At 41.6% G+C, this 25,740-nt stretch overlaps 1 protein-coding gene across 7 annotated transcripts in view; it reads right to left on the reverse strand.

Annotated features, from left to right (window-relative positions):
• The window catches only part of PDE8B (phosphodiesterase 8B), a 297,791-nt gene that overhangs the window by 101,941 nt on the left and 170,110 nt on the right, over nt 1–25,740 (reverse strand). For 5 of the 7 annotated variants that reach the window (XM_066381714.1, XM_066381712.1, XM_066381716.1 and 2 more), the window contains 5 exons: nt 24,332–24,391; nt 12,938–13,128; nt 9,385–9,444; nt 7,003–7,060; nt 2,034–2,122 (listed from right to left, as the gene is read on the reverse strand). In XM_066381714.1, the coding sequence (XP_066237811.1) occupies nt 2,034–2,122; nt 7,003–7,060; nt 9,385–9,444; nt 12,938–13,128; nt 24,332–24,391 (458 nt within the window). The remainder of the gene's footprint in view (nt 1–2,033; nt 2,123–7,002; nt 7,061–9,384; nt 9,445–12,937; nt 13,129–24,331; nt 24,392–25,740) is intronic. The other 2 variants (XM_066381711.1, XM_066381713.1) reach the window with 2 other exon arrangements.

Here is a 25,740-nt window from a genome sequence, read left to right on the forward strand (position 1 = left end):
CTGCTGCCGCGCGGTCTCTTGTGCGCCCTCAGCCGCGTGGGTGGGGGCGTTGCAGCTCGGACCCTAAGACTCACTACTGTAGACTGGAAAGCTCCCTCCTTCTATGCGACTCTGCTCTGAATGCCGTGGGGGAGCTTGTTTGGCTGCTCTCCTGCTTCCCTTTGCTGGTATTGCTGTTTCCGGGGGAAATATTCACTTCAGCTTTGGGGAGTGACTCGTCCCAGGGGTTAGGGTGGCTATCTCCCATAATGGTTCTCCCTATGCCTCCTAGATTACACTCTCTTCCAGTTACTCTGGTTCTCTCCTCTCTCCCCCCCCCCCCCCCCCGTCCCCTGGAGCCCCAGGTGATTGTTTTTGAGAGAGATGTTCTGCGCGGTCCCTTTAAGAAGGATCCTGGGTCTGAGAAATCAGACTCTCTCACAAACAGTATCCTGACTTGTTTCCAGCTAAATACTGTCCTTACGCCTCTTCTGGGCTCTGGGGCTGCAGGCTGGGGCTTTGTTCCTGGGGCTCAGGACCCTTTCCCCTCTGCTAAACTCACTTCCCGCCACGTGAGTCTCTCCCTGCTGCCGTTCGCTCTGAGGAGCTGGGCAGCCCTCTCCACGTTTCCGCATCTCCGCTTTTCCTACCAGTCTCGGTGTGACTTCTTCCGTGTTCCTGGAGCTCTTTCTTTAGGCCCTCAGGCTGGGTGGGGATGTTTAGTTCAAATCACCAGACCTGCTTTTGCCTGTTCACTCTGGACAAGGCACCTTCTGACGTCTTATATATGTCATCACATTTAACGTTGCCTGAGAAAACTCAAACAATTATTTAAAATAAAACAAAGAAATTACCTATCAGGGCGGTAAGGTATCTGTTCATTTTTGTTGTTGATAATACACAGTAAAAGATTTAAATCAAAATGAAATCCTTTTTTTCTAATTTTACTCATTGTGAAAACATTTTAAAAATGTATAAAGCCTTTTACCCTCAATTAAAAACAGTAGAAACCCTCAGGAATAAAAACAATTAGTGTACAATAACAAAAATAATAAATTTTTAAAGTAAAAGCAATGTGATTTTCTTTCTTTTTTTAAAATTTAATTGAGAGGCAAGGAGGCAGACAGACCTCATGCACCTCTACCAGGATCCACCTGGCAACCCCCTTACCAGGATCTGCCCATCTGGGGCCGCAGCTCCATTGCTTGGCAACCGAGCTATTTTAGTGCCTGAGACGAGGCCATGGAGCCATCCTCAGCACTCAGGGCCAAGTTGCTTTAACCATTCAAGCCCTGGTTGCAGGAGGGAGAGAGAGGCTGAGAGAGAGAGAGAGATAAGGAGGGAGAAGCAGATGCTTGAGGGGGGAAAGTTGAAAAAAATCAGGGTCCTGAGAGGGTGCTGCAGTGGAGCTGAGCCAAACCAGGCATGAGCTTGAATGGACCCTGATATTACAAGATATCCCACTAGTGGAATATGCCACCACCCAGAGTACTGGCCAGACACTCAGACAAGCCCATCCCAGAAGTGAACACCAGAGAGCAGCCTGTTTTTAAAACACTCTGTATCTGTTTAGAGACCTTAACTCAGTTTCTTGAAGACACTTCATGCCAGGAGGTGACAAACAGGCCTCATGAAATTGCTATCATGTTTATGGTGCATTATTATGGTTAGCATAACAAATATACCCATTGGTTTGCCCCTATCCATAACAATCCATGGAGGAATTTACAAATGTTGAAAGTTGTAAGCAAAAGGGAATTCTCAAATGCTATTCTTAATCTCGATCTAATTGTACAAAAATTAAACAGTAGTTTTCCCAGTATATAATTTTAAGACTGCTGTAAATAGTGGAAAATACTGTCAAAATAAGAACTGCTTCTAATTTATTCCATTATAACACAGGGCTCCAGCTTAGATTCTGCCCAAGCTACCATTACTTGTTTAACAGCTTCAAAATCCTTGTGACTAAACCAGGAACCTAGGAACAGCAGCCAGATGGCAGACAAGCTTTTCTATAAAACTAACCCCATGTCCCATCTTACTTGGCTACATACCGCAATTTGAACTGTGAGTGAACTTCCCCACGTTCTATTTGAATCAGTTCATTATAGCAAGCAATGATGCTGCTATTCTCCACAAACCTCTGGGGAAAAAAGCAAAGATAACACATGAGACAATGAGACATATGCAATCACTTCTTCAAGAGTCAACTAAAGCTGAACAGTTTTTCCTACTAAAGTAACTCTGTTACATAAGACAACTCATAGAGAAGATGAAATAAAACAGCTGTCAAGGTGTTTGACATGCTTCTTTAAATGCACGAGAAACAACAGAGCAGGTAATACTATATGCTTAACTCCTTTTATAACAAGGGTAGAGAACCTTCAAGATGAATACTGATAGGAAAATAAGCACATAACCTTGTTAATTACTGAAACATGGGCACTTTATACCACACTAATAAGTCTTCTAAATCCCAACACTGACATGTTTGATGTGTGTCACACGTGAGTGATCTCTTCCAGGAAAGAGATCCTCCTTTACTGCCTTCCTCATCTTTTGAGTGCCCATGGCACTGTCCTCCCTTGTGTCTCTCTCTTTCTCTTTCTCTACACACACACACACACACACACACACACACACACACACACACACACACACACTTCCACTAGTGTGGATAGCTTCTCCTTGGGGACATCTTTGAAGCGCCCAAACTTTGCTGTGCCAGGTCTCCACTATTCCAGGTGGGAGCTAGGAAGGGCGAAGGAAAGAGGGGAAGCCTTGGACACACACACAGAAAACATTTCCCCTTTTATTGGTAAAGTTAAACAGAGTTGCGTTTAGGATGAGCTTCTGGCTGGGTGAAGGTTATATATATCAGCCTATGGACACTGTTAGCTAATGCTTCAAAAGTTACAAAAACAATTTGTGATAAGTTTTGAAAATGTTGGAATAAACAGATTTAGTTTTATATTTTTTTATTTTCATTTTTTAGACAGAAGCATTCAAGGTAAACTTTTGTTGTCTATGTCCTATGTCTAATTATAAAAGTAATACACATTAATTTTAAAGTGTATAACACACAGAAAAATATAAAGAAAAACCCCCAAATCACTGATAATGTCATAAGCTACAGATGTCATTAATTTTGGTTTATTTTCCATAGGCTTTAAGTGTGTGTGTGTGTGTGTGTGTGTGTGTGTGTGTTTCATGCCATATTTTCACTTTCATATCTAAGTAATTTTTTATATTTTACTTTTCTTTAAGTCTAAGAACTTTCACTATAGTGAAAGTCAGCTTTCAGTAAGTGATGGTTTCTCAACACTGGAGTACTTTGTAGATAACTGGAACTTAGTAAGTTTTTTAGACTAAATAGAAAATTCCAATGCCGTATCTTTTGGGGGATGTTAACCCTTAGCTCTAAAATAATCTGAGTCAAAAACAGTGGTTGCCAAACTTCCACATGCTAAGAATCACCTGGGCCTTTGGGGAGAATTCAGACCCCCTGACCCTCTCCTTGCAGAATGGAGGCACGTTTCCTCAGTACGGGATCAGACCCCTGGCCCTCTCCTTGCAGAATGGAGGCACATTTCCTCAGTACAGGATCAGACCCCTGACCCTCTCCTTGCAGAGATGGGGCACGTTTCCTCAGTACAGGATCAGACCCCTGACCCTCTCCTTGCAGAGATGGGGCACGTTTCCTCAGTACAGGATCAGACCCCTGACCCTCTCCTTGCAGAGATGGGGCACGTTTCCTCAGTACAGGATCAGACCCCTGACCCTGTCCTTGCAGAGATGGGGCACGTTTCCTCAGTACAGGATCAGATCCCTGACCCTCTCTTTGCAGAGATGGGGCACGTTTCCTCAGTACAGGATCAGACCCCTGACCCTGTCCTTGCAGAGATGGGGCACGTTTCCTCAGTACAGGATCAGATCCCTGACCCTCTCTTTGCAGAGATGGGGCACGTTTCCTCAGTACAGGATCAGACCCCTGACCCTGTCCTTGCAGAGATGGAGGCACGTTTCCTCAGTACAGGATCAGACCCCTGGCCCTCTCCTTGCAGAGATGGAGGCACGTTTCCTCAGTACAGGATCAGACCCCTGGCCCTCTTCTTGCAGAATGGATGCAGGTTTCCTCAGTACAGGATCAGACCCCTGACCCTCTCTTTGCAGAGATGGGGCACGTTTCCTCAGTACAGGATCAGACCCCTGACCCTCTCCTTGCAGAGATGGGGCACGTTTCCTCAGTACAGGATCAGACCCCTGACCCTCTCCTTGCAGAGATGGGGCACGTTTCCTCAGTACAGGATCAGAACCCTGGCCCTCTCCTTGCAGAGATGGGGCACGTTTCCTCAGTACAGGATCAGACCCCTGACCCTCTCCTTGCAGAGATGGAGGCACGTTTCCTCAGTACAGGATGCTCAGGTTACTCAACACGCTCATGTGCTATGTTGCTGATGTGCACTGTGTGTTTTCAGGTGTAGACAGAGGAGAGAAAGAGTCTTCACTGACTTCCCAGAGTTATCTGACCACAGAAGCCTGTTGCCAAGAACACCTGTCAAGAGCTTTTGGAACACTAGTGTTCCAAAGACAGTTTGAGAAACACTACTTTAGTGGACCCAACAATGGAGTTTGTATTTTGACTTTGCTATGAGTATGAGCTCTGGCAAGCTATTTAGTTATTCTGAGCCTGTTTCTTCTCTGTAAAAATGGAGAACATACCCAGTCTGTCATCTGCCAATGTGGATGAAGTAAATCACCTAGAATAGAGCCGAACAAATAATCTTAGCTCACCGTTTCTTCCCCAGGAGGCCTCTCCAGGGGGGAACTGTGTCTGACTTAGCACACCTAGCACAACACCTTGCACATGCTAAGTGCTCCAAGGACACTCGTTCCACTGAATCAGCATTGTTTCAAATAGAAAAAGAGGGACACAAAGGTTGATATAAGAACAGCTGCACTTGCCCTTTGTTAAGATATTGGTTTCTAAAAGGCTCAGAGTGGACTGAGCATCATGCAGTCAGCCACTTATGCATAGCTACAGAGATGTCAAGTGGAGCGGTTGTGGAATATTTCATGGCACAATTTGTTCCTGGATCCCCACTCAGGGACCCGTAGTCTGAAGCACAGGCCAATTAGCTAGCAACATTGGGCTGAGCTTCAGCAGATGATTTCATACAATCAGAACAACTCAGAGATGGGAAACAACCTCATGCAAGGCAGAACCGCTGGCATATTTGGTAAGGTACTTGCGTAGAGAGTTGCCAAAGACAAGACTTTGCCCAAAAAAGGAGACCAGCCACCCGGAGAGCAACCTTGGCTGATCCTGTGTCACAGTAACTCGGGAGGTAAAGTGTTGTAGGTGCAATGTACTTCCCTTGGAAAGAGCACCAACTATTTGGGGGACACCCTGACCTCGCTAGCAAAAGGCCTTGCCTCAGACCCAACATGAAAGAACACCAGGTGTTCATGAAAGGCCCCACACTTCATGCTCCCATCAAGAGCTTTGTGCACCACGGCTGACTGCAGAGGATAGCACCATATCCAGACAGAGGGCGGCAAAATCTTCTATAGCAGCATGGACAGGCTACAAAACTTGTAAAAAAGAACAAATGGAACTTTCCCTCGTAAATTTACTCAAATGCGTTTTAACCCAAAGAGGACCAGTGGCTTCCCCTAAGCTTTCCTGTGAATAGATGTGCAATTCCAGGATCACTCTAAATGATAATCGTTATACCAGTCAGAGGGAAAGTGAAATTCCAAAAGGACACTCGACGGGGGTCCTCATAGACGTCACTCACAGTGTGTCACTGCTGTTCTCAGTAACAAGCCCCAGGGGATGAGGAGAGCCTACACCCTTGTACTCTGTGAGGTCCTGCTTCAGACATCCTCAGACATAAAGGACAACATTGGGCTGGCATGCAGTGGGTGGTCAACACTCAACAGAAGATCTATAAAACCTGTAGATAATTTTAGGTTATTTCTCAGAAAATGATCACAGTAAGTAAAGAAAAGTCATCACAGGCTTCTTGGCCAATTTTCCTTTTGCAACTCTCCATGCAAGAACTCAGGTGCATTGTTCTACGCATCTTCACCAAGACACGGCATGGAAGAAGAGCTTTCTGAACCAAATGTCAGCCTTTGAGAAATGTGGGGACAGATGAGAGGAAAGTTAGGTGAGTGATGCTGCTATCATCTCTCCTATGTCCATTTCTCTGACACATGTCAACTACCACACTACTAGAACATTCTAGAGAGCACTGCTGCTTCCACACTGAAGCAGAAAACAACCCAAGTGCAACACTGATACACACAGCAATTTCTGCTTTCCTATAGTCTACAAAGCCAGGATCTTATTTTTAAACTATGGGTTGCAACATATCATTACTTAAAACAATCAAAGGAATTTTTATAGACCATAAGGCACAGGCAATGTCCTATTTTTGAAGGAAAGGGAGGCATGAGGCTACCTATTTGGAATTCAGATTACTCGTATCAAAAGACCTGAAGATACTAGGTAAACCTGGTATTTAGTTTGTTGGTAAGTCTCCTTGGAGTAGTCAATCTTCATTTTTAAGTTGAATAGCAGTGTAATTCGTGTAGTCACTCAAAGACTTTATTATTTAAACCCAGAGTCCACAGGCTGTGATGAACATGGGCCCTGGGTGCCGACTCAGTGGACTTACCTATATATAATCACATGCACTATTGAATCCATAAACTGACTGGACTGATTTAAGTGAAATAACTTTGAGACCACAGAATTTTGATGTTATATAATGTGTTTTTATGTCATTACATATCTGTAATTAAGATACATAAAGTTATGAGAGAAAAAGAAAAAGAAACTTGACTAGCATCCATGATGATTACCATGCCATGAGAACAATTCCTTCCTTCCTTCACAGTCCTGGGCCTTAATGTCCTTCGCAGTTATCCATGGATATTGGCTATTGCTGTTATAGGAGAGGTAAGGATAGGATGCCCACACCCAAAGGAGGTGATGGTTCCTTGTCTACGTACCCTGTTGAAGCCTGCATGCAGAAGAGGGAGGACCGAGGCTTCCTCATGGTTGCCCGATCTGCAGCAAAGCAGAAAATGTGGTCACTCAGCAGACAAAAACCAGGATTCCTCACACTGAAACACGGGAAAGAGAGCAATGAGGCAAGCATGGTGCCGGCTCTTGGAGCGGCTTCCTGACCAGCATGTGCCTACAGGGTACACCTGCCTTCAAAGACCCAGACTTCCACATCCAACTTCCAAATGCAAAAAGAACAAAACAGGAAAGAGAAAAACTCCAGCACTGTGCTGAACTAGTCCACACGAGCAGCTCCCGGCACCGAGTGCTCTCTGGAGTTAGGGCAAATGTATGGGAACAGTCCTATAATGGGACATTGCTCATCCCAGAGATTGCTGTCCTCTTTGCCATCCCCAAACCTTCTAAAAGCACAACTCCCATCCCCCAAGACCTAGCTGGGTCCAACTCCCAGCGCGGTGGAAGACAATGGACATTATCAGCTGCTGCAGCCAACAGCCAAATGAGAAATACGTGTCGTCAGGAATGCCAGGTTAGAAAGGAAGAAGACAAAGCAAAACCTGATTGCTACCACGCATCTCATGGGAGGGTTTCCTCTACTGAGCCTGTAGCTGGGTCTCAGGACTTCAGTTTGAGCACAGGTGGGGTTTTGGGTTAGCTTATCACAAAGACATATTGGATTATCACATTATCACAGAGGAAAGGTTTCCCTGAGACAGCCAGCAAGTAACATGGAGTATACAGACCTTGGAAAACAGGACGAAAACTGGGATAGAGGGGACTGAGCAGAGGAGCAGATAGAGAGCAGGACGAGAAATCCCAGTGTTTATCTGTGGCACTGCCTGTCTCTGACCCCAGCCCCACAGGTAAGAGCTGTCTCCCCTTATTCTCTTCCTCCTCAGGACTCAAGGTTCTACTTTGGTGGACTGAGAAATCAGGATGGGCACACAATGGCTTCTACGGATATTAATAATGTTCTAGTTCATAAGCTGAGTGGCATAAACTCGGCGTTCATTTTTATTATTCTCTGCATATATGAAATATTTTGTTAAAACATAGGAGAGAAAAGGTGAAAAATAATAATAGGCCACAGTAAACCATAACTTGTCAAGGATAAGTACACAGTTTTGCTATATGAGTAGGAAAGAAAGAGGTATTTTGTTCTTGGGCCCATGGACTAAGCCAGGCTCAGGGAAACACTGTGTGGCCTGTTACCCTTCTGGTACCCAGGTCCAGGCTCTCTGAGGGCTCACAGATAAACATGAGCCAGAGAGCTGACAAAGGATGACTGTGCATCTCAGTTCCCCTCACGATTCCCCTTGAGGTCCCATCTCCCACCAGGATGGTGGAGTGGTAAGGAAGCAGTGGGGACAGCTTCTTCACTTTCCTTGCCCACAGCCCATGGCAGGTATCAGAGTAAAGAGATACAGCTCCTAATAAGAGACTCAAGGAGCCTCAGGTAGGGAGAAGTCTTTGGTTAGGCCAAAACTCTGAAGCCAGGACTCCCCATGGCACCTACATGGCTCTGGAGAGAGTGTTTCAAATCTCTCCCAGCTCGAGCTTGCCTGGGGGAGGACCAAAACTCTCCTGATTTTCTGGCTTCTCAGTTCCTTCCTTGCACAATCTGTGCCATTTGCCACAATGGGCCCCAGTCCAGTAGATCTAAGGCCCTAATTAAGGTCCAAAGCTAATGGTGGTCATTAGGTGACTATAACACATTTGATGCTTGCAAAGACTCCAAACACTGTAGCTTGTACAAACAACTTTTTCCTTCTAGACCTTCCATTCTAAATGCTGGCCATTTCAGACAATAAACCCAGCAGAGCTGTTTCTCATCCCACAATCTCATACCTGCAGCATAATCCCTCTTTCCTGCCTTCCAACACTGGCATACAAACTAGTCCTGGTTCAAGTCATGTAACTATCCCAAAACATAAACTCCAGAGCCCTTCTCCTGCAGTGGATTGAGCGCCTCTTTCTTCTTGTGTTACTATTTGTTTCTTCTTAAGTGAGAAGCAAGCATTCTCCCAGCTCTTTTCTTTAAAGAAAAAAGATAAACTGGAATCATGTTCCCTCCAGACCTCCTCCTCCTCCACAGAGTTTTTATTCATTTCTAGCTTATAATGAAGTAGCCATGTTTTTCCTGAGGTATAGGAATATGTGGTAATGTCAATTAGCTATGATAGAGAAAAAACCTAAATACTTCCAGAAATTTGCATAACAAAGAAAATCCCCAAAGCAAGATCTAAGGTTGGTGCCACAGAGCCAAGGACCTGTCCATTGCTTTGCCAGCTCCCAGACTGGACTATATTGATAAAATGCCTTGGAAAGAGCAGGACTATTTCCAGCAGGGACAGGAAGGAGCTTACGCTTGTGACATCACCGCGAGGATCACCGTGTGCTCTGAGAGGTTTGTGGCCCGGATCGACCTGTAACAGGAAAGTGCCAAGTCAAACCAGGTAATCTGGGCTTTGCTGCATTAAACACATGTGAAACCGCTTCATACTGAAAATGGCACAAAATCAAATTTTCCTCTTTAGCACAAGTCTGGTGTTCAGCAGCACTATGCTATACATCTGAAACTAACATAGTATTGAATGATAACTGTAATTGAAATTCTTTCCAAAATTGTAACAAATGTACCAGGTGAATGCAAGGTGTTAATAATAAAGGAACCTGGAGGGGGTGGGTATATAGAAACTGGGAAATCGCTACTGTCTGCACGATTTTTCTGTAACCCTAAAACTTCTCTAATAAACAAAGTCTATTAAACAAACAAACAAAAAAAACACCCAGAGAAAGTCTGAAAATACATGGAAGACAACAAAGAAAGATGCCCTTGTGAATTAGGACAATCTCTTTGTGTTATTTAAAAAAATTTTTTTATTTGTACTAACGGTCAGACCAATAGGTCAGATCTGCCGATTTTCTACTTCAAAAACTAGTAAATTTCATTTAAAGTCTGTGTTTTCTGATTGAAATTCCACTCTGCAAAAAAAAATTTGGCAGTCCTGCAATTCTGTGCTTATCAGTTTGTACTTGGGAAGATAATTGGGTTTGATCTTTTCTTTCAAAATAGATGTTCAGAAAGTTGATCTTATAATAAAAACAAAAGTACTCACCAGCTATTGGACACACACATGCAGGTTAAAGTGTGTTAAATGGTACAGAGAGGAACCCCAATTTTTCAGTTGTACTGTTGTTTGTTCTCAAATACTATAAATACCTGGGTGATTAGCTGGGGCTGAGAAATGTTGCAATATAGCAACTGTCACCACTGTGACCACCTGTCTATAGTTAGTTTATTCCCTAGGAATTCAACAGGATTAAAACATGGAAGGATGTAGAATTTTGAGGTTGGTGAGTCTTCTTAGATATGCTATGAATGCTACAGATCAGATTCTACATTATTAAGGTCAGGGGTAATGAAATGGGTGAACTTTTAATTAAGTGCCACAGACTCAAATGTTAGTACCAATAAGTCTACTTGTTTAAATCTTTTGACCCATGTCCTTGGTCTGGCCTCTGCTTATTTTGAGATGGCTTAAAAGTAAACTATCATCTCCAAGAACACCAGGCTCAGGGCTGCTCACAAATTATTTGTGAAACAACATATATTTGTTTTTTGTTCTAGCTTCTGGGATTTCGGATCCATTTTAACATGTTTGCACTATCACTCCCCTGGGGAGAGCCAGCTCATACTGCTTCATCCTCTTCAACTCCAGAATTCCCTGACCTTTTTCAAAAAATGTACCTTCCCCATTTCCTGTTCCTTTAGACCTCACCCTGTGTAGTTTGAAGCCTTGAGAAAATGACTTGCTGCTCTCTTCCCAGGAAGTGACGGGTCCTCTAGGATAAATGGTAGCTGAATGACAAGTACCTCTGCAGACAATGCCTTACATCACTGTGAGGCAGGAGGAATAAGCCAACAGCACTCCAGCGTGAGCACAGAGCGCCTCCCTTTCAGCACACAGAACAGGTTCCAGGTAGGGTAAAGCTATGCATATTTTCAAGTTAGTAGCTTATTGAATTCACTGCAGAAATAGGTTAGCATGTACTGAAAAAAATGCAGTGTTTCAGAGGTGAGCTCTAATGGCTAAGGAAACACTAAGTACTTCTCACCTTCCTTCAGGCTCTTCTTCCCCCATGAGGGGTCAAGAGTACCCCTCCTGGGTATACTCAAAGGGGCAAGACTTAAGCAAAAGGCCCAAACACTGTTATTTAGGAATGTAACTGGGCTTGATCACACACTCACTTAGCTTCTTTTGATACTGGCCTCTGGTTTTGGAGTTGCTTCCTGCCGCTTACCTCTTCTTTCTCATTCCTCCAAAGGAACTGATGTGGTCAGAGGGACCTGGGCCTCATTCTGGTTGAAAAGACTAAGGGGGAATCCTGGGGACAGACAGGGCAAGGGTCCAAGGAAGTTTGTTAAACCAAGATCCAGTCTAGCTCAAAACCCAGGGATCTTGGACCACAGATGACAATCAAGATTGCACACTTGCTGGGAGCATGTCCTCAACTAATCAGGGAACGCATCCTGGCAGTCACGCATTCAGAAATCGAGCCATCTTCAACACAACCAAAAATAGCCGGTAAACATGCTAGCAGTTTTGTGTAAACCTGGCTTCCAAACTGCACAGATCCCTCATTGTTTTTCTGTGCTGCTAAGACAGAGGTACGTTTATTAGGAACCAAAACTCCATTTCTCTATATTCAAGGAAGACTTTAGCTTATCCACTAAAATGGGCCTTCATCTGAATTAAAAAAATTCTTCCTATTAATTTCTTTTTACATCTGAAGCTTGTCTTAAGTTATTCTATCTTTGCACAAAGGACTGTGGTTTTCTACCACAAATCGTAATTAAGATCAGTCAAGACCAAGAAAAGGTAGACATACTTCGTTATATAGGACCCAATTCTGCCCCGAAAATCATTTTAAAAGAAAAAAATATTTCTAACTACTAAAAATATCCTCCAAATATTTTATGATACATTTTATATTTTAATATACATAATAAATAGGCAAATATTCCTACGCAGGAAGATAAAATTACTTGCAACCAGTAACACATTTTAAAATAGGCTCCTTGAGAAAAATTCTTCTTTGGGAAACTGAAAACTGTCAAAAAATAGCAAAGTTAGGCCTATGATGAGAAACTTCTCTTAATTCCCTCATTTCTTGCCAGGGTACCAAAGGTTCTAAGAAGCCTTCTCCTACCTTTCATTTCATTCACTGTTTTGAAGAAAATTCCATTTCTGTATGTAATTGGAATCTGTCCTGTCCCAGCATTTAATTAGTGAGCTCTTCCTGTCTAGTTTCAAAGCATTCCACTCCTACTAACTGGATCAGTTCATGCAGAGCGAACTCGTAGGACTACATTTATTTATGAACAGGCATGCATTTCCTCCCCAAAGCGCAAACGTTTCTATAAACAAGCAGATTTTCTGCTGCTGCACAGTAGCACCCCAGGACTGCTGTAGGATCTGCTCATCTGCTTCAGGCAAGAAAAAAATGTATATTAATGTATATTTCATACATTTCTGATGCTCAATTTGGGATAGAATAATTAAGATGAAAATATCTGGTTTACATCCCAACTATAGCTATAGCCACAGTATAATAAGAACTGTGTGAATTTTAATGAATTTTGAAATATGAGCAATACTCAGGGAAAAAAACATCCCCAAGTTTTCAGTGGTGCCCAGCCCATACCTCTCAGAATTCAAATGAGGAAAACTAGAATGGGTAAGATAAATACATAGCAGGAGCTATAGCTTTCATCACAGAAATTGGAATATATTCCTTGGGAACATCAACACATAGTCTAGAAATATTTGGGACAGAACTAAAGAAATCTACAATAAATTTCATTTTAGGCTGTTACATGGACATTTACTAAGCATATTAAGTCAAGGGAGGTACCTGCACACTGCTTCTGCATCAAAGTTTTGAGTTTGCCTGTGGTCAATTACAACAATTTCATGATGTTTGTCTAGAAAGCATTCAAGGGCTGATTCCGGGGTCCAGGTGATATTGCATCTATAACCAGCTCTGTCACAGGCCCACCAGAATCCATCACTTTGACTATCCTCCTTGGCAAAGATCAGCATAACCTGGAACACACAGGAAAGAGCATCTTGACAGAAATCATCATCCTTAGAGACTGTATTACAAACAGGCCTGTGGTATGCTGGTTAAAAATGAGGCCTCTGGAGGGAGGTGGCCTAGGTTCAAATCTCAGCTCTTCCAACTGGTTCCAGTGTGTCTTTGAACAGAGCACTTCATCTCTTGGGCCTACAGTTCTTCCACCATCAGGTGTGATAAGAGCAGTGCCTCGCAAGCTAGTTGTGAGACTTGAATGCACTCAGACTAGATGCTTAATCACTCTGGTGGTGGTGGTGATTTATTATTATTATTTTTAAGCAAGAGAAAGGGAGATAGTGAGACAGACTCCCACGTGCCACCTGACCAGGATCCACCCAGCAACCCCCATCTGGGGCTGATGCTCAAATCAACTGAGCTATTTTTTAGCACCTGAGGCTGACACACTAGGACCAACTGAGCCATCCTCAGTGCCCAGGGCTAACACTTGAACCAACTGAGCCACTGGCTGTGAAAAGGGAGGAGAGAGAGTAGGGGAGAGAAAGGGGAGAGGGAAGGGAAGAGAAGAAGATAGTCGCTTCTCATGTGTGCTCTGACTGAGGATGAGCCGGGACGTCTGCACGCCAGGCCAATGCCCTAGCAACTGAGCCAACCAGCCAAAGCCAGGGGTGATTTATTTTTAATTTCCTAAGTAGCTTTGATTTTGAATAGATTAAGCAGTGAAATTATTAACAGGATAATGAGCACAGGTTAGACCATGGTCGCATAGACACTTAGTTGGCTCTAGTGCAGGTGGCATCTGTCTCATGGTACCTGGAGGCCACCTCTCTGAACGTAGCACTTAAATCCATATGAAGATACAGAAAAGAGACAGAAAACAACTTCAGAAACTAATTATAACACCCAACCTTTGCTGGACTCTGGATGAATAACCATGAAATATGATGCTGATGGAGCCAGGCTGAGCGCAGCCTCACCACTGGAGGGAAGGGAGCTGTTCTTCACATTGTATTCCCCTCGCCATCCCCGGACTTGGTGACCTAGGTTCTCTGGCATCTAGAAAGCCAGAGACAGCCTTACCTTCACCTGAACTTGTTCATTTATTTGTTGGTTTATGGTCTCCCTTCACTAGAATTGAGCTTTGGGATAACAAGGACTCACCTGTCTCCTTCTCTGCTATAACCCTGTGCCAGGCACAGGGCTGACACTTAGTCTTAGTTGCTCAGTAAGTATTTGATAAGTGAAAGGATAACTACTTGTATGGGTTTTGACAAAATGCAAGAGTTATCTACTATTAATAAAAATAAGACCATCATAGCAACAGGTCTAATCAGAAAAAACATATAGTAATCTCATGATATTCATAAGGCATTCATTTAACATTCTTCAGTATCCACTTCTGGCTTAAACAGTTATAAATAGAAGTATGGATTCTTAACATGGAGAGCCTTTAAGCCAATAGCCAATATCATTCTTCATGCTGAAATATCAGATATGTTTCATTTAAAATCAGAAAGAAGAAAAACTATCCAACTTTTACAACTACATCTTAAAAGTGTTTTCTTAATTGGAAATTGGCACTATGTAAAAAACAGAAACAACAATAAAATAAACCTCAGGTACCCATCACTCAGCTTTAGCAATAACCAACTCCTAGTCAATCCTATCTCATCTCTATCCCTGCCCATTTCCCCAACTCCTGTATTGCTTTAGAAAATCTCTCATATTCTATCATTTCACCCATATGCATCTGTTAAAGATAGATTTTAAAAAAACCAAAAAACACCACAATACCATTCTATACCTAAACCTTTCTAATTATTCCTTATCACCAGTAAATATCATAAATGTCATTTGTTTGACACTATTTGAATCATTTCCTGTTTTCTCAAAGCCATGTTCCAGAAAAATAACCCTTTTCAGCATGATTTTAACATTTCTTCTTAGCACATGGCTTGAAATTACAAGCCAGCAACACACAAGTTAGCCACCCTTACTCAAGGCTCGCTCTAGACAAGGGTCAGCTACTTCTCAGGCCACTGTGTTCCTAAACCTTCAGCCACAAAGCTACTTCTAGGAAGAAAATGCGAGGTGACTCTTCCAAGAAAAGTGAAGGGCACAGCCTTGTGGATTTTGACGGTGCAAAGAAACCCTTCAGGCACTGGCCAGTTGGCTCAGCAATAGAATGTTGGCCTGGCGTGTGGAGGTCCTGGGTTCGATTCCCAGCCAGGGCACACAGGAGAAGTACCCATCTGCTTCTCCATCATTCCCCCTCTCCTTTCTCTCTCTCTCTCTCTCTCTCTCTCTCTCTTCCCTTCCCACACCCAAGGCTCCATTGAAGCAAAGTTGGCCTGGGTGCTGAGGATGGCTCCGTGATCTCACCTCAGGCGCTAAAATGGCTCTAGTTGCTACAGAGCAACGCTCCTAGAGGGGCAGAGCAGTGCCCCCAGTAGGCCAGGTGGATCCTGGGTAGGCACATGCAGGAATCTATCTCTCTGTCCCCCGTACCCCGGCTTCTCACTTCAGAAAAATAAAAAAGAAAAGAAACCCTTCAAATGAAATTACCAACCACGGAGCTAAAATGAACTAAATCAGGTAGAATAAATTGCTTTGTGCAAAAAGTCACTAGCCCTGTACCAATATAGCTGTGCTATTAACATGAGAAACTAGACATGGAAAGCCTAAAAGTCAGAAAAGGCGACAAAACTTGTATCTCATCTTTCTGGCTGAGTTACGGTTTGCTAAACAAGAACCTCAACACTCATGTTTCCTTTCTACCACTATGTCTCAGGATTTGACTAATACAACAAAAAAACACTGCACAGGGGGCCTTCAGGTTACAGAAGTCTCTACAGATGACATTTCAAGTTTACAACACTCACCCCCTTAAAAAGTTTTAGAAATTGAGATGTGAGTGTTTCGACTTACACCATTAGCGTGTTACTTGTGGACTGCGTGGGCGAACTATTTTGGCTGCTCACAGAAGAAAAATATGCGATACAGTGTACAGTACATTTATGTCCTTTTTCTTTTTCTGTGGCTCAGTTGTGTTTTTATGTTCTAGATTATGATTTTACAGCTGTGTTAGGATAGGTAAGTGACTTAGGCTAGGGTATGTTTTGACTTATACCAAAATTTGGGTTACGTCACTGCCGTAAGAATGGACCTGTGTCATAACCCAAGGACCCCTTGTATTCCCATATTGGATATCACTGTGGACATAAACCTCACCTGTCTTATGTGGCCCTAAGAGTCTGAAGTGTTCCACTTTCAGAAAAAAATGTCATTATTCAACAAATATTTCCCAAGTACCAACTCTGTGCTGGACACTGTGTCTAGTGGTGGCGGACAAACAATAAACAAGCATAATAAATAAGCAAATGATATGGGACGTTGAAAGTGGGAATGCTGTGTAAAACCTGCGGCAGGGTAAGGGCACTCACAGTAGCTTTTTGGAAACAGTATTAAGTAGGATGGCTAGGGTAGGTTTCACTGAGAAAGTGACATACAAGCAAATGCCTGAAGGAACTAGAAAAGCAAGCCAAGTTGATATCTGAAGGAAAACATTCCAAGATGAGAAACAGTTCCATCGGCTGCTGCAGGGGACACATGCCTGCTGTGTTCAAGGAATGCAAGGAAGCCAGTATAACAGAGGCGAGGGTGGGAAAGACAGTCAAGTTCACAGCAGAGGGCTAGATCTTGGTAAGGTCTTCTAGGTCATTTCAGGAACTTAAACTGGGTTTCACATGGAAACTTACAACACTGATTGAAAGTGGGGAGCTGTATTTATCCTGTCTTGTTATTTTCTGTATTTCTAATGCTTTGATGTCTACAGCCTGGTTGACCCCGGAGAGACAGCAGATGATTTGGCTAGGAATGCACTTTTATGTGCAACCCAGTCCAGGGCCCATGCCCCTACTGTCTCCTTTGTCATGCTCTAACACTCGGTCCTCTCCACCTGTCCTATCACTCCAGACAACCAGGGGCCATCCCTAGGTCACACATAGCCCTGAAGTGATTCAAACTACACAGACCTGCTTACCCTGCCTCACCCATTCCTTCCCACAGACGCCACAAAAAGCCCTTGTCCACATGTTCCCCTCACTCTCTCTGCCTCCTGAGCAGCCCTGACTCTTCCCCTGTGGTCCTGCACGGTGAGGTGTGGCCCTCCTTTTGGGAACTGTGAATGACAACTATCTTTTCAATGGCATCTGTTGATCGGTTGGTTTCATCCTGCTTAAATACTAATAAAACCTACATTTTAAAACAGGAGTATTTATGTCATAAAAGCACTCAGTAGAGAATTTCTTTCGGGTAGCATTTAAAATTCTTTCCATGTATAAAAAAATTCAGAAAGATTACTTTTCAAGAACTCAACTCCTAAGCAAAATGAAAATCTTTTCTGTGTGAATTATAAACTCCTAAGTTTGATCAGTTTCCAACATTTTATCCTCTGTGCTTCCAGTATCATAAAATATCCCCAGAGCTCCTTGAATGAATGTGCAGTTTTTTGCTGGCATCACTTCCTCTGTGACATTTCATCCTTTTTGTCACAACCACTTTATTAATTTCACTAAACCTGCACTGACTAACTTCCTCTACCAACTTATCTAGAATCTCAAAGGCAGCAAGGTCAACATTCCCACAGTGGGCTATTTCTCCTCAAGCTCCATTTAGTCAATACAAATTTCACTTCTGCCATGTTTACTTGTCATTTCTTTGCTGCAATTTCATCTTTGTTGGCAAATCCCCTCTTTCAACAATCTACTTTTGCATAATGTCAAGGGTGTGGTGATAGGGAGACTTGGTGGCAACACTACACACTTTCCTGTCTGTGCCTGAACTGGGTGGCAGCTATGCAGAGACCAATCATGAAGATGTTGAAAAGATGATGTGACTGGTCACACTGATCATGCTGCACACCTACTATTTACATAGTGGTTTCTGGGTTGAAGAGGTAGTAACAAGGTCCCTATTTTATGCAATTATTCACAATTAAAACACCAATGTCCTATAATCTGAAACATGTTATTGGGGGTCTGGTGTTATTTCACTAAACTCTGAAATTTGTGCACATTGAAACTGTGCAAAGCAAGTGCTACTTGTACTTATTTTCTACTCTAACTATACCAAGACCTCAAACTGTCATGTAGGGCTTTCCTCTATCTCCAGGAAGAACTCTACCTAAACCTTCTGGAACCACTGAAGGGTTAACTTGTCTTTCAACCCAAGCTAGAATGAGAAAGTAAGGGCAAGGTCATGAGCATGAAGTGCTAGGACATGGAGAGAGAGGCTGCACACTGCAGCTGATGTGGGGGTCCCAGTTGCAATGACAGGAACAGGGGCCATGACTCTCAGGAGTTCTGAGAACAGGAAAGGACACTGGGGTGCTCCATCAACCTCCACTCAACAGATAGGGCAGTAGCTTCCCAAAGCAAAGCAGCAGCAAAGCTAGACCCTCATGTCCCAATTCCTCCCTGGTGATCTTTCCATGATGACCCCTGATGTTCTCTTGTTTTGCTAGAAATCCTTATACCATTGCCTGGACAAGTTTAATCAAGGAAGTGCTCAAAAATATTTTGAAGATAACATAATTTATCTTTGATAGGTAAATTAGAATGGTAAAGACAAATTAAACTGTCCCATAATTTAAAGATGACAATATAAGCGTTCGTTATTATTAGTGTTCTTTAACTAAGGTGTGTCTGCATGCTTCCAAATGGATGACAAGTGTCAACTATTAAACATCCTATTTTTAGAGTACTTGGTTGAGCTTTAAGCAAAACTGGATGACAAGGAGCTTGTAAAATAGACCACATGTATAGATCATGTAAGTTGTATCCACATAATACTAAAGAATTGACTAACATTATCAGACAAGTCAATTCAGTTGGGGGAAAAAAAAGGCCTGAAAGTGTCCCTTAGGAAAGTGATGCTTATGTGGAGAACAGCCACCCATGGGGCCACATGATATCCAACATATAACATCTCCACTATATAACAGTTCCAGAAAAATCCATGCCTATACAATATAGAAAAATACATTTTAAAAGGCAGTGCTGCCTTGCTAGGAAAAAGCTTGGGTCACATCTGTGAGGATTCGTTCCCTAGCTGGAAAACCGAGATTGAGAGAGAGAGAGAGAGAGAGAAAGAGAGAGAGAGAGAGAGAGAGAGAGAGAGAGAGAGAGAGAGTTGTGTGTGTGTGTGGGGGGGTAGGCAGCACTCTAAGCAGAGACACATAAATTCTACACTCTGGGGGGGGGTAATTGGGCCTCAGGCATTGATGAAGAAAAGGCCTCTTGATTTTCAGATGTTATCATGTTGGTATGAATCTAGTGCCTCATAATATTTCCCTTACTTTTCAACTTCTTGCCAAAACTGGAAAATATGACTCTTACTGTGAGTCACAGCCACTCACCAGGAGAGACATCCTCTACAGTCCCATACTGCACTTCTCCCTAACACTGCCACCCATTCCTCTGCTGACAGGGCTCCTGCCAGCTGGCGTGGGGTGTGTGGAGCCCCAGACACATATCCTCAGGTGGAGGCAGATTTCCCCTGATGAACTCAGAAATACATACTGAAATGTTCTTATCAAGCAAGTTCCTCCAAGCCCTAAGGGCTCTGGTTGATGTAGCAAATAGCTCTAGGACATGGTATGATTTTTTAAAGACTGTTGCAATATCAGTAGTAGGAACACAAAAACACTTAGGTAGATATCACTGCCTCCTAAAATTAGAGTGCTGCAGATAGTGAAACTGACTGACCAGACTCCTCCCGGTGGTTAGGAAACATCATGCAGTCTCTCTCTGTCCTCCAGCACCTGGCATGGAACTTGGAAAATGTAGACACTAGACAGATTCCTACTGGATAGATCAATGAGTGAATTCTTCATCTGAATGAGACCAAGTAGTAAAGGCATGCATGCTCAGTTCTAAGCTTCTTATCTTTTTAAAAAGAACCTTAATTATTCTATCCCTCACTCAGAGAAGGACTTTTGACTAATTACATCTGCCCTAATTTGTAGTCAAAATCACGTGACAGGAACCAGGCAGAGTACACAGTAGCATTGGAAACATTCACACTCTTCCACTGGGTGATGGGCTCATGGTATTCATTGTACTATTATTTTTCATAGCTGATGGGTGCAAGTTAAAATATTTGTATGTTTTAATATATTTAATAAATCCAAAATTACAATTTTTTTTCAGTGATGGGGGTGGGGCTATTAAGAAATATTTAAGTCCTGCTGAGGATCGGATCATGGTTGAGATGACAAGAAATATAGCACACTTCAGATTTTGTTATAAAATTTGATTGTTAAGCATGCATATTAAAAAATAAGGGCAACCACTAAAAAATAGAAGCACAACCTATAGCTTCTAAAATAGAAAATAAAAGGTAATTGTGAAAACCAATTTGACATAAAGCAGAGATAAGAAAAAAAAGTAAAGAAAAAGGGTAATAAAACAAAATACAAAATAAGGCTAACTGTATCAGTAATCACAATCAATGTAACCAGACTGAACTTCCTTATTAAAAGACTATCAGAATAGGTTTTAAAAAGTAGAGCTATATGCTGCTTGCAAGAGGCATACTTAATGTAAAGTTACAAAGAAAACAGAAAAGGAAAAGACAGAAAAAGATATACCAGAAACGTTGGTGTTAAGCAAAGAGAGTTGGTCTGGCAACAAATAAACAGAATTTAAGGCAAAAATTTAAAGAGAGATGCTGCATAATAAAGGGGACAGCCACCAAGAATATACATAATCAAAAATACACAGGAGCACCAGACTCGAAGTGTCAGCAAGGATTAAAAGATACTGATGATACTGACATAGCTACTGCCATAGAAACTAATATATCACACAATCAAAAATTAAGATAAAGATGTTTTGAACAGAAGAATAAAGTTGAATTAATTCATGAATATAGAACCCTGCATTCAACAAATAGAGATACATCTTTTTTTTTTTTTTTTTAAAAAAAACTTTTTGCGTAATATAATTTCAAAACTATCTACATACAAGTTGCCACAAGTATTAAAGAACCAGCAATTAAAGTTGGAAGGAATATATGGTCTTTTCAACAAGTGGAGCTAGAACAACTGGACATTAATATGGGGGGAAAATGAGCCTTTCCCTATACCATACACAAAAATGAACTCGAGATTGATTATAGATATAAAATTAAAAGTTAAAATGTTTCTAGAAGAAAAATTACCTTTTCAACCTGAGAGTAGGTAAAGATTTTTAGAATACAGAAAGCAATAACCATAAAAAAGTGATAAATTAAACTATATCAAAATTAAAAAAAAGAGCCAAACTTATGAAAATGAATAAAGGAGCCAGAGATTGGAAGAAAATATTCTCAAAACTTGACAAAGGACTTGTAGTAAGAATATATAAGGAACTCCTACAGCTCAATAACTTTTTAAAAGTCAACCCAATTAAAAACAGGCAGGAGACAACCAAATATTCACAAAAGAAAAGAAAGAAATGGCTAATAACCAAATAAAAAAGTGTTCAACATTATTAGTCATCAAGAAGTGAAAATTTAAATAACTATAAGAGAGTATTCCTCATTTACCAAATTAGTTAAAATTAAAAGACTGAAACATCAAATACAACCAAGGATTTGAAGTAATCAGCACTCTTACATTGCTTGTAGGAATGTAAAGTGGTGCAACCACTTTGAGAAAAGATCTGGAAGTACATTATCTTATAAAACTTCATTTTGGAGGTTCTAGCAAGACAATTAGGCAACTAAAATAAGATAAAAGGCTTTCAGATAAGAAAGGAAGAAGTAGTGACATGATCTTGTAGATAGAAAATTCTAAGGAATCTACAAAAAACTGTAAGAGCTATTAAGAGTTCACCAAAGTTGCAGAGTACAAGATCATATACTAAAAAATTGTACTGCTATACACAAGCAATGAAATGAAGAAAACCATCCCATATGCTATAGCATCAAAAAGAATATTTCAGGGATAAATTTAACAAAAATATGAAAGACATACACTGAAAACCACAAAACATTGTTGAAAGAAGTTAAAGAAAAGCTAAGTAAATAGAAAGACATCTATGTAAATGGATTGAAAGACAATATTGTTAACACAGTAATAATCATAAAATTGATTTATAGATTTACTGCAATTACTATAAAAATTCTAACGGTCCCCTCCCCCCCAAAATGAATGAACTGGTTCTAAAATTCATATAAAGAGGCAAAAGACCAAGCAAAAAAAATCTTGAAAAATAAGGAGAAAGTTGGGGGACTCATATTTCAAAACTATAGTAATCAAGACAGTGTGGCACTGGCGTATGACAGACATATCAATGGAATAGAATTGAGAATCCAGAAATGATCCTTCAATCACAGTCAGTTGAATTTTTACAAAGTTGCCAAGACAACTAAACAGGAAAAGAATATTTTCCAACAAAAGCTGCTGTGACAACTAGAATCAAGTCCTACCTCACACCAAATACAGATCCTAACTCAAAATAGGCCATAGAGCTAAAACTATAAAACTCTTAGAAGAAAACAAAGGAGTAAATCTGTGACCTTGCATTAGGCAACAGAATCTTATATATGATGTCAAGCAATGTTAAATAAAGAAAAATTCCACAATGATGCCTATAGCCTGTTACCTTTCAAATAAAGCTTAAAAGACATTCAAAATAAAACATTATGAATGGATGCATACATATGTAGAATAAATATACAAATACCTATCATAATCAACCTCCAAATAGTAGTTACTTTTAGGGAGGAGGGGGGCAAAAGGAAAAATAAAGGCTTAAATAGTATCTGTAATCTTTTGTGTCTGAAAAAAGATTCAGACCAACAGGGTGTATGTTAATATTTGATGAAAGTGTGTATGGATACACACTTGTACCTTTATGACTATTTGAAATACTTTACAATTTGACAAGTTGCATTTTTAAAAGAATGAGACTTTCTTATCATGATAACTCATTGGTGTAAGCACAGGGCAGAAATGAAAGTAAACTAACAGATTTAAAAAACTATACTAATCTCAAAAAATATTCTGGAAGTTGCTTTGGGAATAAATGCTGCTAGGAAATCATTGTCATTACCGTTATTCAAAATGGACTACAAACTATGTGTGCCCAGAATGATTACTGGAATTTCCCTCTTGTTTGTATTCTGTACAGATAGTTGTGGCTTATGCTTATTTTAGTAATTTCTTTTCTCTCTCTGCTCCTAAATTTGTTTTCATCAAATTTTTCCAAGCTTAAATCTTTTCCTTTTTTTTTCTTTCCCAAGATTTGTGTTTCCTTTTCAAGCAACAGTAAAACATTATTTTCTTTTCCATTTGATCATAAATCAAACAGTACATTTCCGTGGATTTTTTTTCTTCACTTTCATCTATATGTTGGTTGATTTATTTATATCTTTGCTGCATCTTCACTTGTCCTAAGTGTAGGACAAGCTTCCAGGTGCTAACAAGCTTCAGTTTTCATAAGGAGGAGGTTCACATATTTAGGCCTACTAGGATGCTATCTATGCAGAGGGGGATTGAACAATTATCTAAAAGGATACGAACCCCCACACATGTTTTTCTGAAGGGGCTGTAGGGAGGACACACCCTTGGTGTTAGAAAGCCTGGAAGGCTGCTTCGCTGAAGTCACATGGGACAAGGAAGAGGAGCCTTTTGTCATTTTCTCTTCCCAGTTAACAACAGTTATCACTGAGCACCTTCTATGGCCGGGCAGCCTTCTAGGCACTGAATGCTACCTATGTAACTCATAATTCCTATGGGAGAGGCACTACCATCTCCGCTTTACACACGGGGCCCCGGGTGGAATGGAGCGGTACATGAACATCACACAGCTGGTTAAAAGTAGGGCCAGACTTGCACCCACCCATGGCTCCTGGCAAGGCCTGCCCTTTACCATGCACACTCCTTCCTTTTTTCTGGCTGCAGCAGGTGTGGAATAGACTATTTTCTGGGGGAAGAGTTGTTGTCCCTCACAATCTATCATGCAACTATATTCATACTTGAGATGGGACAGTGTTTAAGTCTCTAAGAAAACAATTTGATTCCTCAGGTATGACACTGACAAAAGCAAGCAGCACACACTATGTATTATGTGCAGGCATGTATGTAGGGGCAAAGATGGCTGTCTACTGTGCTAGAGGGCCCCTCAGGCCCTGCTGTATAAGCCCCGCTGAGTGCCGGTGGCATACCTGAATAGGGTCCTGTGTCAGTCTCATGGGTCCGATGCACACCTCTGCAGAAGAAACCTGCTAAATAAAGGATAGCACATGAGATGTCTCAAGTCGGAAACTACAAGCATTGAAAAATTCTCCCTTACACATGCCACTTTGCAGACGCTAAATATATAAAAAAATCTGATTCCTTGAATCTGGAGGCAGTATATAAAACACCATGTGCAAATAATCCTGGCTCTGTAAAAGAATACATACATTTATATGCACTAAAAATGGCCCGTAGGTCATATTCCCAAATGCTAAGTGATGGGATTTTGGGTAATTTTTACTTTGAGTGCATGAATTTTTACAGTAAGCATGTACTGTTTTATGGGAGAAAACAACTCAATTTAGTAGTGACCCATAGTGCAGCACCTGCCCTGTGCTGGGCATCATGTTGGCTGTTCTGAAATTCCCAAAGACTAAAAATTTCTCTCAAGTGTGGAAACTAAAGCATTTCTATGGCTTAAGAGATGTTCCTATATTTAGATCTTATTTTTCTTCATGTTTTAGCATGAGGAATAAACAGCTTACTCTTACTCATGCCTACCATGAGTAAGTTATTCATTTCAACTGTATCTCCTCAAATAAACACCACACCATGACAAGTGGCTAAATTGTGCCCCACGACTCCAGGAATGAGCTAAGATATTTACTGGCCAGCATTGTCTCACTGCCTTTGACCACAAGCACAAAGCCAGTGTGTGCATTTTTAATCACTGTGCTAGGATTTCTAAAACTACCTTTTTTTTTGGACAGTTGGATTGAAGAGCTTGGCCTCACCTCAGTGGATCCAGTTTTGTTTTTCTCTAAGAGGCTGCAGTCATTTTGCCACTACTTAGAGGTTCCAATCCAAGTACTAACCAGGCCCGACCCTGTTTAGCTTCCGAGATCAGACAAGATCGGGCGTGTTCAGGGTGGTATGGCCGCAGACCACTACTTGGAAGCTTATCCTGCATTCAACACTCTGCTGGCCCATCAGTCAGATGGGCTCCTTCAGCAATTCACAGGACACGGAAACTGTGAGGAGCCAAGGGCAAGGGCAGGTGTTATGAGTTAAAATGCCAACAGGAAAACCAGTACTTTCTTTATATTTTTGAAGACTAAAAAATTTACCTTTCTCCTTTCTTCCCTGTTCCCCATTCTTAACTCCCGATGGTGTGAATTTTCTGCAAAACACCACCACAAGCTATTCTTTCCATTCTTTTCCTCTGTAAGGCTGATCCTGCTACCACACCCAGCATCATCAGTGAAGAAATGATACTGGGGACACCAGCCTCTCTCCAACCTGGCTGGCAGAAAACTTGGAGAGTCCTCTGATGACATTCGTCGCGGCCCTTGGCCTCTTGGACGGGTTCTCAAGAGGGCAGAGCTTCACTCTCCTG

The sequence above is a fragment of the Saccopteryx leptura genome, chromosome 4 (assembly GCF_036850995.1).
Source record: "Saccopteryx leptura isolate mSacLep1 chromosome 4, mSacLep1_pri_phased_curated, whole genome shotgun sequence".
NCBI lineage: Eukaryota > Metazoa > Chordata > Mammalia > Chiroptera > Emballonuridae > Saccopteryx > Saccopteryx leptura.